At 39.8% G+C, this 15,080-nt stretch overlaps 2 protein-coding genes across 3 annotated transcripts; both read right to left on the reverse strand.

The window, feature by feature from the left end:
- Positions 1 to 2,220: 2,220 nt before the first annotated feature.
- stoml3b (stomatin (EPB72)-like 3b) lies at positions 2,221 to 5,750 on the reverse strand. Its single transcript, XM_046411715.1, has 7 exons — positions 5,600 to 5,750; positions 3,922 to 4,025; positions 3,760 to 3,832; positions 3,541 to 3,623; positions 3,245 to 3,448; positions 2,880 to 3,014; positions 2,221 to 2,752 (listed from the first exon to the last, which is right to left on the reverse strand). The coding sequence occupies exons 1-7, from the start codon at positions 5,661 to 5,663 to the stop codon at positions 2,564 to 2,566; spliced, it is 852 nt and encodes a 283-aa protein (XP_046267671.1). The 5' UTR covers positions 5,664 to 5,750; the 3' UTR covers positions 2,221 to 2,563.
- A 1,258-nt stretch (positions 5,751 to 7,008) lies between these two features.
- On the reverse strand, positions 7,009 to 15,010 carry proser1 (proline and serine rich 1). 2 transcript variants are annotated; one of them, XM_046411463.1, is made up of 12 exons: positions 14,356 to 15,010; positions 14,199 to 14,264; positions 13,973 to 14,041; positions 13,658 to 13,752; positions 13,395 to 13,488; positions 12,927 to 13,037; positions 12,462 to 12,560; positions 11,993 to 12,071; positions 11,624 to 11,716; positions 9,187 to 10,549; positions 8,234 to 8,378; positions 7,009 to 8,132 (listed from the first exon to the last, which is right to left on the reverse strand). In XM_046411463.1, exons 1-12 carry the CDS (start codon positions 14,398 to 14,400, stop codon positions 8,007 to 8,009), a joined length of 2,385 nt encoding a protein of 794 aa, XP_046267419.1. In that variant the 5' UTR covers positions 14,401 to 15,010; the 3' UTR covers positions 7,009 to 8,006. The 2 variants fall into 2 exon arrangements, with proteins under 2 accessions (XP_046267419.1, XP_046267420.1); XM_046411464.1 differs by lacking the exon at positions 11,624 to 11,716 and having other exon boundaries at positions 14,356 to 15,009.
- Between the last annotated feature and the right edge of the window lie 70 nt (positions 15,011 to 15,080).

The raw sequence follows: 15,080 nt of genomic DNA on the forward strand, positions 1-15,080 counted from the left end.
ACCCTGGTCACTTTTTTCTGTTAAGTTACTGGTTGAGTAAATATAACCTTTTACCAGCATGTAAAGGATAATGTTCTGGGTTGCCACTTTTTCAGTAATAGACTTTTAAGTTGATCTTTAATTGCAATACCAGCACTTTTGATGGTTATGAAAAAGTAAAAATGATACTTTCATGGATCTTTTTTTGTATGATAAGTGTACAGGGGTAAATGCTCTTAAAGAAAAGAATGTCAAGTACAGCATAGGATTTGAGAAATATGTCTCAATTGTCACTTATTTTGTACCTACACTGATGATTTTGAGAATGTCTTTGCATAACGATCAATTGTAAGAACTTGCCAGTCAGAAAGTCACTGTGTTTTCAAATAGGATTACAGTTCACCTAAGTCATTGAATGAGTCTTCAGGGTCCTCCTAAAAGTCACTTCAGGTGCAAAAAATACAGTCTACAAAAATACAAGGATGCAGCATTATTGTTTACAAATGCCACCATAAAGTTACTGATTTCATCTTAAATAATTATTTCACCTTTGAATGGACTATGATTTCTAAACAATGAACTGGTATTGTAATGACCCTTCAGTGTGTCCTGTGGACATCTGTATCTCATTATGCTCTGAATGTCAAAAATATGATGACTGCATTTTATACAAGTCATTCATGTGATTTTGTTAAATATAGAAGGACCTCTCGTCTGACCACTATGTAGCAGCCATTTAATATGTAGCACTTGTTGAGCATCCCTATAGGAAACATGGGTAATTTATCTTATTAATAAGGGGCTGAAACATCCATGTTGACATTTAAATGCTGTTGTAGCAAATGTTTCCATAGTTTGTAAACTTTTAGCACTAGAATTTGAATTTTTAGCCTACAGTTACCCCTTATGGATTTGGTCCAGAGACAAATTTGAGTGAATTTGTATGTTCTGGCACTGATTGTACGTTTGAATGTAAATACATTTATAACATGAGTTGTGTCTTAGTGCACCAACAAAGTAATAGAAGCATGTTTTTTCTGTCTTTGCTGTTTACCGCTCTCCCTATCACTCCTTTTACCTCTCTGCATCTGTGATGGTCAAAATGTAACCGTAGCGTAATAGGAGGCCTAGAGGATGACGAATGAGGTAGTTCAACATGTAACGTACACAGTATGTTGATGCTTTTATTTGTGTTTTTTGGGGAGAACACAGTAATTAAAATATTAAAGACAAGTCACTTGATGTCCATGTGTCTTTTAGGATAAATCCTGCTGCTCTCTGTGTGTTTCATTTGGGTTTACTTTCTACACCAATTTTAGATACATACTTGCCCTAGTTAAGAGGGTACTCTAAATATTCAGGACTGCTCTTGTTCACAAGCATCAAAGTATACTTGAACAGAACTCAAATTAAAGAGTTTGGCTTAGACCTGCTCTAATTGGAAAGTGTCATGAAACTGTTGTTGTGATTTGGCACTGTGTAAATAAATTGAATTGAACTTAGAGTCTAGAGTTTGTTTCCTTTTTGACATGATGTCCAGATTAACCTGGTCGTCTATATCTTTTTCTATATCCAGCCACAATACTATAAGGTTCAAGCTTAACATAAAAGAAGACAAGATCATAAAAATTTACAAGATAATACTATTTATAGTGTTATGGTTTGGCGTTGTATGTTTTCTGTTGTGCTTTTCTTTTTGTGCTCTCTCTGTTTACCTTTCCATTTTCTGTTCCTTTTGCAGAGCCTGTGGTGGCAGGGGGTGTGGCTGACTCCTCCTGTTGGCAGCTTAGACACACCTGAGTTGTATCAGCCCATTCTCTCCTCTATTTAAGCCTGGCCTTCACTCCTGCTTGCTGCCAGATTATTGCTCGCTCTACTCATGCATGCAGCTCATCAGAAGTTACCTGGATTCTCCTGTCAAGGTTATCTTTCAGTCAGTCAGCTCCTTGCTTCCACAGCCTGCTTAGTTTCTGTATTTAGTTTGTGGAGTTTATTAAAAGAACCTTTGTTCCCTCTCACCAGTGAGTTTGTCTCTGCTTTGAGGTCCTAGTCTTAAAAGAACCTAACATATAGAACAAGCCTGCTTGTTTAAAATGTGATGTGAAGCCCAGAGGGTTTTAGGAAAACTCATCAATAATGTAGATCAAAGAAACATAAAAAAAAATTCACAATCATATTAGTCATTCAAGAGTCCAGACAGGATGCAACTAAAACTTTGTAAGATGTATAACATCGTATAAAATATTTTTTAAAAGTTTTATATTTAATGTATCAAAATATACAAGATGAATATCACATAATATCATGAATGAGACAATAATTATTGCATGGTTTTAACAACATATTTTAGTTTCACAGCAAATTCTGTCAAAGACATGCAAGCTATTCATACCACTTAGAATTTATCCAAATTATATTGGTTAGCAGCCTGGCCTTATTACAGCTTTGCCATATAAACCACAAAAGTGCTCCTATCATCATTCTGAAAAAACTTCATTTCACAAAGAAACACAGAAATGTATCCTGACATCACATGGGTCAACAATCATCAACAATGACTTTAGAGGAAGAGTAAACTGTGGTGTCACTTTCGCATGAAGTGGGACATGACGTCCATGGGCAAGGGGAAGATGATGGTGGAGTTCTTCTCTGCTGCAATGGTGTTGAGTGTTTGCAGGTAGCGAAGCTGCAGGGCTGATGGAGACTCTGCGATCACGAGGGAAGCCTCCTTCAGGGCACGAGAAGCATTCATCTCACCCTCTGCTGCAATCACCTAAAAGTAGACCAAGAATGAGAGATTAGGCTTTTCAGTGCTTGTGTGTGCACATCGTGTGTCCATTCACAGTGATTTACTGCACCATACGCATGTAGTGTATGTGTCGTGTTCAGTATCCACTGACCTTGGCTCTGGCCTCTCGTGAAGCTTCTGCTTCAGCAGCCATGGCTCTCTGCAGCTGGTGTGGCAGCTTCACATCTTTAATCTCTACACGCTCCACTTTGATGCCCCAGTCGTCTGTGGCTTCATCCAGATTAGACTGGAAAAGACAGAAAAAGAGAGAACTTAGACCTATAGCTTACATTGATTATTCTATACTTTGCACAGATCCAGAGGTAGAACACGTACTCAGATCATGTACTTAAGAAAAAGAAGGAATACCATAGTCTAGAAATACCCAAGTAAAAGTCATGAGTCATAGACTGTCCAGTCAGTAGTAATTAATATTATCTGAAAGGAAAGGTATTAGGTAGGTATTAGATTCTGTACCTGCATGCTGTGAGCAATGCCCTCACGGTCAGATAGGAGCTCAGCCAAGTTCTTAGTCCCCAGGACATTTCTGAGGGTGGTTTGAGCCAGAAGGCGGGTGGAGAAGTCAGCATTAGTTACATTGGCCACAGAGGCAATGGGGTCGCTGACACGGAAGTACACCACTCCGTCCACACAAACTGTAACAGAGTCCTTGGTCAGGATCTAAGGGAAGAATACATGACAGTTTGCATGTGCACGTCCAAAAATTTTAACTGAAAAAAATTCTGCGAAAAGAACATTTTGTGTTGTTCTACCTCTTGAGGTGGGATGTCAAATGAAACTGTTCGCAGGTCCACTTTTACACAGGAATCAGTGCACGGCAAAATAAAGAAAATTCCTTTGGACAAAAGGGAAAGCATTCATTTACAGATTGAAAATAAAAGATCTATAAAATTATCATATCGCAGCATAAATGATGATGAAGGATTTTTTTTAACAGTTAGTCCAGAATAAATAAATGTTAGTTTGTCTACCTGGTCCTTTAGCTCTCCTGTCTGTGATGCGGCCCAGTCTGAAGATGACAGCACGTTCATACTCCTGAACAATCTGCAACACCGGCAGGGAGAAAGTACCGTAGCAGCTCAGTTGATTTCTGTTATTCATACACATTGTGATGATTTATTGAGTTCACTTACCCTGAAACAAAACCAGATGGTGATGGGAAAGAGTAAAAATGTGAAGATGCCAGAGAGTATGACTAAGACCCAGCCGATGCATCCTAAAGAGCCCGTACGTTCAGCTGTAGAGACAGAGAGCGATGACAGTGTGTGTTTGACATACTGGGAAACCATGAATGAACATCTGAAGTACAGAGGAAAGCTTCTGTGTTGTAAGAAAGTAACAGGTCTTGCATGTCTTACAAGACAGGAGACCTTAAGTAAAGCCTTTAACCCTCAACTGAAGAGCAAATTAACCCATTTTGAATGTCTCAGATAAATAAATGCTTTGTGTTAACAGGAGTAATTAATATCGCATTCTGAAACATTCTGAGAATTCTGAAACAGAACATTATTATCATTAGTATCTGCTTTTAATGGATTGTAACCTGAAAGACAGAAACTCATAGTTTAAACACAGAGAGACTCTCTCTCACACACACAGTACAAAGAGTAAAATGTGTACTTTAGTAACCTGATCTCTGAGTGCCACTATGGCAGTAAAAGAAAGCCATTAAGTGAGTATCTGCACACCACACCACATTGTTTCCAGTGCTAACAGCAGCACTCCAACCTTTATCTGTCCGTGCTTGGCCATTACACTGAGCAATCTGCTGCATTATTACACTGTCAGAGGATGATGTTTAAATTTTAATTTGCACAAAACCTCAATTTCATGGCCCTTGCTTCCTTCTGTTATAATTTCCTGTTAGTCAAAACACACAAAGTGGAGCTTCCTGTTGGAGGAAATTCTGCCTTTGCACAAAATGTGAAATTCACTTTCAGTGTTTCTTGTGATCTATATTTACTGAGAAAGGTCATGTGTATATTGGTTAAGAGTTTATGAGAACTGTGAAGATGTAATCAAAGGTCAAGCTGTGCCAGTTTTCATTACATCTGTATATTTTTTCCAACTGAATAGGTTTTAAAAATAGCGCCAACATCTGCTTGTTAGTATGGAAGACCTTATAAGCCATTTGAATAAATGAGAACCCCCCAAAAATGAATTCATAATCTGAATTGATTTCTGTTATATCATCAATAAAACTTGACTGAAAGCGAATGTATGTAAATGATGTTTACACAGTGGTCTGTGTAACGTGATCCTCTCCAAAAGGTTGCTCAGAACAAGCCTGTTAAAACGATTACATTGCACAACCTTTGATGTGAAAACAAGTCCTCTTGAGCAATCCAGATTAAGGAACATGGACACAATGACCAAGCTCACCTGTGACCCAACATAACAGTTCCCTTTTCACCTGACTTTGTGGACCAAAAATGCAGACGTACACGCACAAATAAAAGGAGCCACAAATGGTCACAGTCATATGCTTGTGGGAGTTTTCTCTTTTCTCTCAATGACATGTGATCTCTGTCTCCGTGCCAGTGGAGTCCTTAGTCTCTGTGGCTGCACAGGTGAACTCTCATGTATACACAGGCCTATGCACACTCCTGCTTACACAAGTGAAAGCATAATGACTATGCACACTCAATACGGAGCGTGTAGTTCAGGGAAAAGTAAAGAATAACTAACTACCGCAATAACTAATCTAAGTCTTAAACCACTGCTGGTAATATTTTACTTAGTTAACGCAGCTAGTTATGTACCATTAAAGCTCAAAAGAAAAGACAGCAAAGTCAATGTGGTTGATCTTACATATCAAATCTTCATTGCTCATTCCTCTTCTCTTGTGGCTTCCTTTTTGGTTCTCCATTTCCATATGCTCGTTGTAAGTGAGAGGGAAGGGTGTTGACAGAGATTGTTCAAGTGAATCTAATGAGGAGGGAGTCACCCGGCCTTTTAAAGTTGTACTGCTGGAGGAGGCAGACGTAGGAGTGGCTCCAACTCTGAGTTGATCATCAACAAAGTGCTATTATCCTGATGCTAACATGTTATTTTTCCATGATGCTTATATAATCTGAGAACATTTTTCCATAGTGAATCTTACCAGCCCCAAGCCAATTAAAAGTAATAAACGATCAACGAATAATTTACTCTCAGTATTTCTCTTGAAGGAAATGCAGACAATGTCCTTTGTCTGATTCCCTACTGGAATGAGAAACTACCTGAAAGTCTGACATCTGTGAATATTTGACTAGACTCAGTTTAATTTTAAAATTCTTGTCTTCCTGTCCGTATTGTATTTACCAAAGTTTTATGGTGTCTGAACATCCAGCAGAAGTCTGAACTTCCAGCAGAAGTCTGTACACACTGATTACTACTACTACACATAGTTGTACATGGAAACATGATTGTAAATGACAGTTACATTGTAAAACTAGTTTCCTTTCTAGTAAATAGCATGGTGAATGATTCAATGGTGAAACAATTCTTAATATTACCTACAGAAAAATTATAGACATGAAATAATTAAAATAAACAACTGATAATATTTATTTGAGGTGGAGAATGCCAAACTCCTACATAACTCCTACAAAACTCAAAACTATGTAACGTCAGATTAAATGTGCCATGAAATTTTTCATCACATTTTAAGAATTTTAAGAAACCACAGACACCTTTATTTCATATTCACAATTATAAATCATACTGGAGATGACAATTTAATATGTTTGATTAAACCGATAGTACCAATCAAAGTATGACTAAAATGGAAAAATGTGACTTTTATTGTGGGTGTGGGCTTATGAGTGACATATTGGATAGTCTTAGCTGTGCATTGCACAACAAGCTGTGATAAGCAGTGTGTATAGCTATAAAAGGACTTTGATAAAATAAGACAATAGCTGCTTTTCATTTAAGACCTAACTAATCACAGCCTTATGAATTCAGTGCTCTAGTATCTGCTGTAATTTGTCATAAATATATATAATCACTAAAGTATTTCTATTCGATCTGTAATCTGTCCCTTTTCCATATTAATTAGCTTTGTTTCACCTGGAGCACTAGCAGTAATATTAGACTGTTCAGCCTTTTGATATTACAAAAAGTGACATAAAATTTGTTTTCTTTGTTTGTCCATTTCTCGCCCGTAGTCAGCTGGGATAGGCTCCAGCCCCCCCGCGACCCTGACGGATAAGCGGTATAGAAAATGGATGGATGGATGTTTGTCCATTTTGTCTCCAGTCATTTTATTTAAGGGGGTCTCCTCATAGCTCTGCCATTGCACAGAATAGAAATAGACATAGGGCAACAGCTACAGCAGCCAGAAGTTTACAGACAAAATAATAAAATAGGTGCAAATACAAAAAACAGGAAAATGGATGAAAACAACATAATGTAAAAAAGAAAAGAGTAAAAGAACATTACAGCTTTCACTATGTTGCAATGCATTATTGATATTTTACAAGTCCACAAAGGCTTCTCAGCAGAATCTGCATATAGTATGAATAGTCAAACACTGTAATTACAATGTAAGTACGTGTCATCTGTCAAAAAAAAACTTCATAAACATACAAAATATGAGTTGCAGACAGCCGCACGGAAAATAAGTGAAACCTAAGTGGAACTGTCGTATGCATGTTTTTGTGTACAACACTCCCACCAATGACACAGCACAAGGATTCAAAATATTCATTATGTCTCCGCTTAAAAATACGTTTGTCGTTAAGTCCCCTAAAAATTGAATGTCATAATAAAGTATCCAATCCAGGGCAACCAATAGGCATCATAATCCTGTCCTGTCCACTGATACTTGACCACATGAGCATACTGTCAAGTCATTACATGATATCATGTACATTTTTCAATTTTTCTATAATTCATTATTGACTAATAAATGTTCATAACCTAAAAACAGCCAAGGCCAGCTAACATTAAAAACAGTCACAGTCTACTTAAAACCTAACAACTTTGACAACTGATATTTACAACTGTTCACTATGAATAGTATAATACCAAAACCATCTCCCCCATTTATGATTTCAGCTGCTTTTACAATAGTGTTCCGTGTTGCAGTAAGTCACTTTTGCTGTAATATACACATTACTGTAACTCTCAATCTGCCCTGAGCTACACAGCTTTCAAGGCCAAATACTAAAAGCGTCAACTGCAGAGGAGCAGGGCAGGGTGTGTGACGGTGTTTCAAAGCACATAGCAAGTTTCACTGCCAGCCCAACTGGGGGTGCAGGCCTGGTTGGAGAGGGAAGGCGTTTCCTGGACCTGGAGGGTAATTGGTGAAGCTGTTGGGCTGAGGAGGAAAGCTCTCCAAAGCAGGTGTGGGATGAGCCTGGAAGAAAGACAAAGCAGAAGAGAGACAAAGAGTGAGAGTGAGGCTTTATCAAACTGACATTCAAATACTTAGCTATGTATGTGTGTCTGTCTGTCTACCTGCAGGAGGGCAGACGGCACGGTTGGGTTGTGGAGGCCACCAAGGGCAGCAGGAGAAGCAGAGGGAGAGAAGCCTGGCACCCCAGGGAAGGACAGCAAGCTGGGGAACCCGCTGCTTCCTGGAGGCTGGAGTCCACTACTCAACCTGTAACACAAAGATAATTACCTTCAGAATACACACAATTCTAATTTAATTCGAAAATGATCCTAATCCGTATCATTCTGTATCCCCTGGCTTTTAAAACAAAATGTTACACAGTGCTTACAGACCTTATTTTTAAATCTAATGCGATAAAATACAACTTTCATGAAATGTGATCTTTTCACCACCGAGTAAGGTGAAAAGATCAACATCATTCTCATATCTGTTCAATCAAATACAAGGCAGGTACATACCAGTATTTGTGTAAATTTCAAATGAATATTTTTTCTTGAAACATAACAGCAGTAGTAAAGTAAAAGTGGTGTACAATTGGATATGTCATTTAGCTTATGTGTACATACTGTTTTTTTCCCTCTATTCTGTTTTGCCATATCCCACAAACATAAACACTGGTTGCTAATTAAATAGCTCTTGCATGTGCTTGCAAGACTTGTTCAATGATATGCTATACACAGTATATGCCCAACAATAATCACATCGTAGAATCAGCAACACATGCCAAAGTCCAAGCCTGATACTCCTGAGCAGGAGTGCAAGTGGACTTTGCACTTTGAAGGTGAACAGTTTCCACTTAGCACATAAAATCTATGGCAGAAAAAAATAATGGACATGATTGATGATGCTGCTGTACACTGAAGAAAAGGAAATCAGTCGAGTGGAGATCTAATTCCAGTGACTGACTGGGCTCACTAGAAACACAGTATAAAACAAGACACTCAACATCATTTGCTGTTATGAACTTTTCACGTAAACTAAATTAAATTATGCCAGTAAATCAAAGCTCACATACCCAGGCTGAAAGTTGGAGCTGAAAGCAGATGCAAAACCTGGTAAAACTGGCGATGACGATGGAACTCCAGCCGCAGCTGCTGCCGCAGCAGCTACTGCCTGCAGCGGTGCAACTGATGCGACTGAAGATGGAGCTGCCCCCGGCAGTCCCATGAAAGAAGACAACACAGGGCTCCCAGCATTGTGTCCTCCTGAAACCCCCAGTCCTGGGAAGGCAGCAGGACTAGGGCCAGGCGGAAGGCCTGGGAATATAGAGGGTGCAGAGGTGAGGCCCAGACCAAAAGGTGAGGCTGCCCTGGGGGCTGCATTGGAAGCCAGGCCTTGGTAGATGGAGGTTGGTGGATGGTTCGCAATATTGCTAGTGGGAGGCATTGTGGGCATGGATGCAGGGATTGTGGAAGGAGTGAGAGAAGAAGAAAGGGAGGGAAAGGGGGGCAGGCCAGGGTAATGCGAGGGTGCTGGGCTGGAGGACAGAGCCTGGAGGCCGGTGATAGCAACAGGACTAGAGAGAGAGACTTGAGGAGAACCTGAAGGGTGTGACAGACCAAAGGAACGTGCCAGGGCAGCCTGTGCAGAACCTGGCACCACCAGAGAGCTAACAGATGGCGTGCCAGAGCGAGAAGTGCCCTTGAAAGCAGAGGGCACGGGGCTGTTACTGCCACTGTTACTACCTCCGGTGTGTCTGTTCAGGGCTCCAGCCGCGGCCATGGCAGCCTGAACCTGTGCAGAATGAGCTGGGGAGGGTTTGGGACTTGGACCTGGAGTGGAACAGCTCGGAATAACTGGAGTGGATGATCCAGGAGTGAGAGATGGCAGTCCAGAGGGGGTGTAACTTCGTATCACTGACCCAGATGGGTTACCTGCTTGTGGGTGTATGCCTGGGAGGGTGGGTCCTGACTGGTGGTCTGTGGAAAAAACTTTCTGCTGCGCTGAGCCCATGCAGTTCGTCTGAGATAAGGGGTCCGGGCCACTGCGGGAGGTAGCAGGGGTGCTTGGTCGGGAAACGGCATGGAAGGGGGAAGAAGAGAAGTTCCCGGGAACAGGAGTTCCACAAGGGGTGCCTGAAGGGGTATGGGCTTTAATGACAGATGAAGGTGTAGGTACAGGTGTAGCATGGCCACTGGGGGTCTGTGGTCCTGCTTTGATCACAGATGGGGATGGAGCAGGGGAGGGAGAGGGGGCATTAGGGTTGTGAGAGGGCACCATGCCGGGGAAAACTGGTGTGATAGGGGTTGTGGGAGTTGGCTGGGCAGGAGAGGCCTGAGGTGGGACAGGGGTAGAAGGCGTGGATCCATGAGGGATGGTGAGGGGCCCGCTGTTGACTCCAGGTGTGGTGTTCTGCAGATTGCCTGGTTTGGCATAACCTGAAGGCAGAAAAAGATCATAGTTGGTGAAAAGGTTAATCTAAAAATCATAACTATTATCTGACATTAGGCATTACTTTTAAAAAGTACCACACTGTTACAATGAATGACTCTTTTTTGTTTTGTTTTTGTTCTGATTAGTAGCTCAAATTATATTTCATTCCAGGACACAAACAAAATAGTTTAAAACCCAACAAACTATGGGAGAAGAAGTGATCCACACACACACAAAAAAGAGAGAGAGACATCAGCAAGGAGGAATAGCCAGAGAGCATCCCTGCGTGCAACTTGTTTAAAACCCAGCAATTTTCAACATTGGAATATGTCTTCTTCTTACCTTTGGGGAAACGTTTAAATGACTTATTTGGTTTGGTCACCGCAAATTAAATCATCATCATTATACACAGTTCGTTTCTCAAGACTGCTTTGAATATTTGTCAACATAATGGAACTTGAGACACTGCTGCGCTTAACACCACATATGTCCCCAAAGGCCCTAAAAGATGTATTTCAACAGTGAAAACTGACGAGACAGCGCATTCAAAAAATAACTTCTCCAAAGCGATGCATGTTAAATGCCAGAACAAAGCATGGTTCCTCACACAGAGAGAAAAGATTTATGATTAGTCTGAGGCACTTCTCAGTCCAGGCAACCAAACGCCCACCTTTGCATTTCACTAAAACATACTGCTACATTGACTGACCAGAAAGCAGAGGTACCACCATGTACATTATTATTGTCTATGGACTGTGATTCATTAAAATTTCCATTTCATTTACTTCATCTGCATTTGGAGGAGACGGAAATAGTACAACAAAATCACAGAATTGAATTAATATGTCTCAAACAGTTCTAAATTAAAGGAATCCAATACACAGCTGCTGTATGGGGGGGAGGGGTTGGGTTTCTGGTCACTCAGTGTACTTCAACAAACATAAGAAGCACATTCTTCACCTGACAATGGCTTTAAGCTTGAGAAGAGCAGGTAAGCAGCATGCCAGGCAGCTAGGCAGCAAGCTTCAAAGAGTGTCTATTTGCGGTCACACACACACGCACACGTTCTCGAATCATACCTGCTAATTTGTGGGTAGAGTTGTAGGGGGGAGGGGGCACGTTGGCTGTTATAACCCCTCCCATAGAAACAAGGCCTGCGTTGTTGTACGCACCTGAGTAGCAGTTGTAAATATTAAAAGCATCCACCACACATTCATACATACGCACACAATCGTAAGAATCACCTCCACCATTCACAATACCTTAACCAATCCCAGATGGAAGTTGAAACAAACAAATAAAAACATATCTGACTGTACTAGAACGAGCTCAAATTAGGATTCCAATTTTTGTTTTGCTGTCATTTTTTTTGTTTTGTTCCCTGAAGTTGTACAGGGAAGGGAAATGTATTGTGTGAGTAAAGTGTGTGTATGTTAGTTAATTCTTACTTGGTGCGATGGTAGCATGGGGTCGGCACGGTGGAATAGGGTAGGGCACAGGCCGATGAGGATTGTAGCTTGAAGGGAACTATAAAGGGAAAAGAAAAAAAGACATGATTCACTTATCTGATCATATAATTCTGACAAATTAGTATCTATAAAGGAAGTTTTTTTTATATAAGGTAACTAACACCTTAATGAGATCTTACTCATATATGTTTTCTGTGTGTGTAGCGGGTCAACCAATCCATTATTCTCTACTCTAAGGCCTCTACTGTACAGTCTTTAATACATTCTATTTGGCACTCTCACCATCGTCTAGCTTTAGCTTACGTAACAAGGCCTGAAATGTGTGTTAAAATTTTATCATGTGCAGATAAGGTCATGTGAGTCTTCGTCACTCAGTCATGAGATTTTTTTCTCATACTCAACTCACACTATTGCATCATCAGTCAGTGACTCCCATTCTCGCACTTACAGGTTTGAAAGGCCCAAGGATCCGAGAAGCAATTCCTTTCCCCTCCATATTAGATGTGTCCTCTTTCTTGTCCCCTTCTTTCTTTACAGGAGGGATTCCCTGTGATTATAAAAGAAAATAAACAAAATTCCACGGTCAGGCTTACTTTGAGCAGATAAAAAAGAAAAACAACCTTCAGAAACACGTGCCACTTTTGTCCTATGCACTTCAATCACAATAACAAGACCACATAAAGAACAACAACAACAACAACAAAAAACACCCTTATTAGTATCTATTTCAGACCATTTGAATTCTCTCTACCAGTCACAAATTACCAGCTATTACCAGTAATAGCACTTTGTAAACTAAAAAACAGTGCTAATGATTAGAGAGATTCTAAACCTTATTCTAAACCCACTAATATTCTCAGACATGGAGGTGAAACAAGTTGAACTGAAGATATTAAGATCTACAAATACTTACAGGGAACGTGCCACTGACCAGGCTGGGTCTGCCCTTAGGGTATGGATTTCCTGGTATTATTCCACAGGAAGAGATCATGGCTACAGGAGCCTTGCAGCCTACCTTACACACCTGGTGAGACAGAGGTATTTAAGCAATCGTGTGTGTGTTTTCATGTGTGATGCATTCTACATACATTAAAAATTTTGTTATAATTACTAAGGGTGTCAAAGATAATGCATTACCACATGCAGTCTGCCAGTTTTACAAGCTTATTTATTAGATTGTTTTTCTATTTTTAATTGCATTAATTGTCTGTCAATAGATCTCACTAGGCAACAGCTGCTTTCTGGGATTTTAGGGCCACCAAAGGGACTCCACAAGGACTTTTGACACCAAGACACACAAGATTAGCAATCAGGCTTTCCATGCTCACCTACCTAGAGCACAAACAACACCATGAAGTTTAATTTGTAAAGGCGAACTTACTTGCTCTAGTATCCTGCGAGCACGCTTCTTTTCAGACAAGTGTATGCGAAACAGATCCTCCACCGGACGATAATTTTGAGCATCTGAAATGTTCCTGTGTGAGGAGAGGAATTCAATATTTAAGGAGCAATCAATTAGTTTTAACATTTCCAGGACTGACTAAACCAAACAGGCTGATACTACAAAACAAAATTTGTCTTACAATGTTTTTAAGTCAGGTTCAGTGTTCAGTGTGCTCAAATGTATTTTCAAAATTTACTCACAAAGCTATTAGCTCCAGGACAATCAGTCTGTCCTTTGAGAAGGTGAAGCAATTCAAGATATTTGCAACTTTGGTTGTAGGAATTGCAACCATTTTCTAGAGGTAACAGAAGAGGAAACATGTTTAGTTAACACTTAATAATGACAGAGAGAGCTAGCAATTTGACACAAAATTTTACAGTTTCTCAAGCACTTGGGTTGTAGCAGTTTTGACATACTTATTTTATATAATGTCTTGGCTACATATAAATGGACAAATATATTTATCAAACCATAAACGCTGGTGCTTCTGTTGATTTAAAGCACCTATTACTCACATGCTGCAGAGCTTTAACTGCTTTGATCTGTGGCTCTGCCCATGAGAAGTACTTTAAAATCTCCATCACCTGCAGATGTGAAAGACAGTATTAAGGTTTACAATAACGCTAGCACTGTAAAATTCTGGTATTAACGTACTATGAAAACTTCACAAATGTATGGTTACGGAGTTTCTCACTGCAGAAGGTAAACATTAGATAACACTACTGCTGCTCCAACAATTACCTGCTCACTGGAGAAATATCCATGCACCTGCTCTATGGCTTTGATACGCTGATCGGTCAGGACGCACTAAAACACAGAGTGAAGAATTGTCAAACCCAAAAGTTGATGATTTCAGGTCTTAAATCAAACACACAATTTGGGATAAGACGCTCCTTACCTTTCTTATCTCATCCAAGACAATATCAAATGATTTCTTATCCATGATTGAAGATGAACAAATATTCGCCTCTATGCCAATACAGCAGTTATTACACTATGCAACTCGTTACTAACTTTTCACAATACAACCGATAAGTTCATTGGAAACACAATGCATTCGGATGACTTTAAGTCTAAATATTATATGTTAACGATCCGATATTACTGATAAAAACTCATCATGCTGCGAAAGTATAATCTAAAACAGTTAATATTCGCAGTAAATTATTAGCTCCGTAATGAAGCTGCATATTCTTGTATAATTTAATAGAATATAATTTTCCGTCGTGAACAACGAATTCAAAATAAGAGAAGCAGGATCTGCAGTGCAAAACCTGTCTGCACCAGATTGGTCCACAGCTAACAACAAGCTAGCCAGCTACAGCTGCCTTAATTCTAAGTAGAGATCAATAAAGACAAAACAAATACAAAAACAATATTTGTACATCTGCTAATTCACTTTTGCTTTAAATCCGATGTTAGTGATAATTATGAAAGAGAGCGAAAAATTTAAAAATTCATTTTAAAAAATCTCAAAATAACGCGCTAGGAAAGATAGCAGCCTTGCTAGGTTTCACTGACAGCTGGCGCTAGTAACGTCAACACTTTACGGACCCCTCTGAGGCAGCCTGTACGAAAAGTACATCCTGTGGTAAATTATTGAAATAATGAATAAAAAAGTTG

Source organism: Scatophagus argus, chromosome 14 (genome assembly GCF_020382885.2).
Source record: "Scatophagus argus isolate fScaArg1 chromosome 14, fScaArg1.pri, whole genome shotgun sequence".
Taxonomy (NCBI): Eukaryota; Metazoa; Chordata; class Actinopteri; family Scatophagidae; genus Scatophagus; species Scatophagus argus.

Bases quoted from the DNA above. Each gene is read 5' to 3' on its own strand.
- stoml3b (XM_046411715.1), bottom strand. From the start codon at position 5,663: ATGGAAATGGAGAACCAAAAAGGAAGCCACAAGAGAAGAGGAATGAGC. The intron at 3,449-3,540 runs GTAGAACAACAC...TTCTTCCCTTAG, and splicing joins TTGACATCCCACCTCAAGAG to ATCCTGACCAAGGACTCTGT. The intron at 3,015-3,244 runs GTACAGAATCTA...TGTCTTTTCCAG, and splicing joins GCATTGCTCACAGCATGCAG to TCTAATCTGGATGAAGCCAC.
- proser1 (XM_046411463.1), bottom strand. From the start codon at position 14,400: ATGGATAAGAAATCATTTGATATTGTCTTGGATGAGATAAGAAAG. The intron at 12,561-12,926 runs GTAAGTATTTGT...TTATAATCACAG, and splicing joins TGGTCAGTGGCACGTTCCCT to GGAATCCCTCCTGTAAAGAA. The intron at 8,379-9,186 runs GTATGTGAGCTT...TTTGTGTTACAG, and splicing joins AGCTCCAACTTTCAGCCTGG to GTTGAGTAGTGGACTCCAGC.